General features: G+C 45.2%; 1 protein-coding gene across 1 annotated transcript; it reads left to right on the plus strand.

Moving 5' to 3' along the window:
• Positions 1–556: 556 nt before the first annotated feature.
• On the plus strand, positions 557–1029 carry LOC141433818 (uncharacterized; the record flags this gene model as incomplete). Its single annotated transcript, XM_074095919.1, is given in 1 exon segment — positions 557–1029. A coding segment is annotated over 1 exon segment (450 nt), but the record flags the coding sequence as incomplete, so codon positions are not given.
• Between the last annotated feature and the right edge of the window lie 691 nt (positions 1030–1720).

A 1720-nucleotide genomic window follows, 5' to 3' on the forward strand; every position in this document is an offset into this window, starting at 1 on the left:
TGAAGAAGCTAACCATCCACAATGACTATTTATCCCTAGCAGAACAAAACTACCCTGAATTATTTTCTGGAGGGTTGGGTTGCTGTAAAGATGTTTTGGTTGAGTTAAATTTGAAACCGGGCTCGAAACCAAAGTTCTTCAAAGCACGACCCGTACCATTCGCACTGCGCAGCGCAGTGGAACAAGAGATAGACCGGTTGGTTGATCAAGGTATATTAATTCCGGTGTCGTATTCAGATTTTGCTAGCCCAGTAGTCCCCGTATTGAAACGAGATGGCTCAATACGGCTGTGCGCTGATTACTCAGTTAGCCTTAATAAGCAATTAATTATTGAAAAATATCCGCTACCACGAATTGAAGAACTATTCACTAAACTACACGGAGGTCAACATTTCACGAAACTCGATTTGTCACAAGCATACAATCAATTGACCTTAAGTGACTCATCACAAATATTAACCACAATAAATACAATCAAAGGTCTATTTAAATTCACACGACTTGTTTTCGGGCTTTCAAGTGCAGCGGCTATTTTTCAAAGAACCTTAGAAAAAATATTGACAAAATTGGAAACAGTGTTTATTTAGTGCGACTACTAGAGTGCAACAGCGTTATAAAAAGACATGCCAACCAGCTGTTAAAATGGAGGGGAGAGATAGGATGCGGGCTCACTCAAACCCCAGGTGATTCGAATGGTTCCTGCATAATGCAACCACCACCAGCGATGCCAGCGTTCATCTTGGACTATGAATCAGGGAACGCGGAAAGCGAACTTCAGGCGGCAGACATGACAGAGCCAAGAGTAATAACAGCAGCGGCAGATGACCCAGCGCATGCGCTAGTGACGGATCAGACCGTGTCAGTCAGCGCTCAGGTTGAGGATCCATCTGCCGTCACCGAGGACACAACGGAAGAGTTCGCTTCGCCCGATACCTCACCAGAAGTCGAGGCGGCCCCTCGCTCGAGGAGGCCTCGCAAAGATGTTGATAATAGAAAATATTTCTAGGCTAAGGGTGGAGGGATGTTAGTTATAAGGTACGCGTGGCTGCGACCCGCGGTCTAGCAGTCGAATAGAAGCATTAATTGCATACGGACGTGTCTCATTTACCCGCCTCCCGCACCCCTCGCCCCCGGCACCAACAAAAAGCCGTGGTGGCCTAAAAAGCCGTGGCCGCCTAGTGGTTGGAAAAAGCCGTGGTGGCCTAGTGGTTTGGACTATCGCCTCTCAAGCAGAGGGTCGTGGGTTCAACCCCGGCTCGCACCTCTGAGTTTTTTCGAAATTCATGTGCGGAATTACATTTGAAATTTACCACGAGCTTTGCGGTGAAGAAAAACATCGTGAGGAAACCTGCACAAATCTGCGAAGCAATTCAATGGTGTGTGTGAAGTTCCAATCCACACTGGGCCCGCGGGAACTATGGCCCAAGCCCTCTTGTTCAGAGGAGGCCTGTGCCCAGCAGTGGACGTATATAGGCTGGGATGATGATTATGATGATGATGATTGTGTTTTGCAATGTATAGAAGCTTCATGTTATAGAAGTGCGAGACTCTTTAATAATTGTGAACCTGCCTTATGATATTTAACCAATAAAATTTTCATTTTTTTTTAAACAGTAACGTAATAGTAGTAACAGTGGTAGTTGAACCCTAACTGATAGTCCCTGATGTATTTCACATAAAATATATGGGACTTTAAAGCAGGTAAGTTACGTAATTATGC

The sequence above is a fragment of the Choristoneura fumiferana genome, chromosome 12, assembly GCF_025370935.1.
Source record: "Choristoneura fumiferana chromosome 12, NRCan_CFum_1, whole genome shotgun sequence".
Lineage (NCBI taxonomy): Eukaryota > Metazoa > Arthropoda > Insecta > Lepidoptera > Tortricidae > Choristoneura > Choristoneura fumiferana.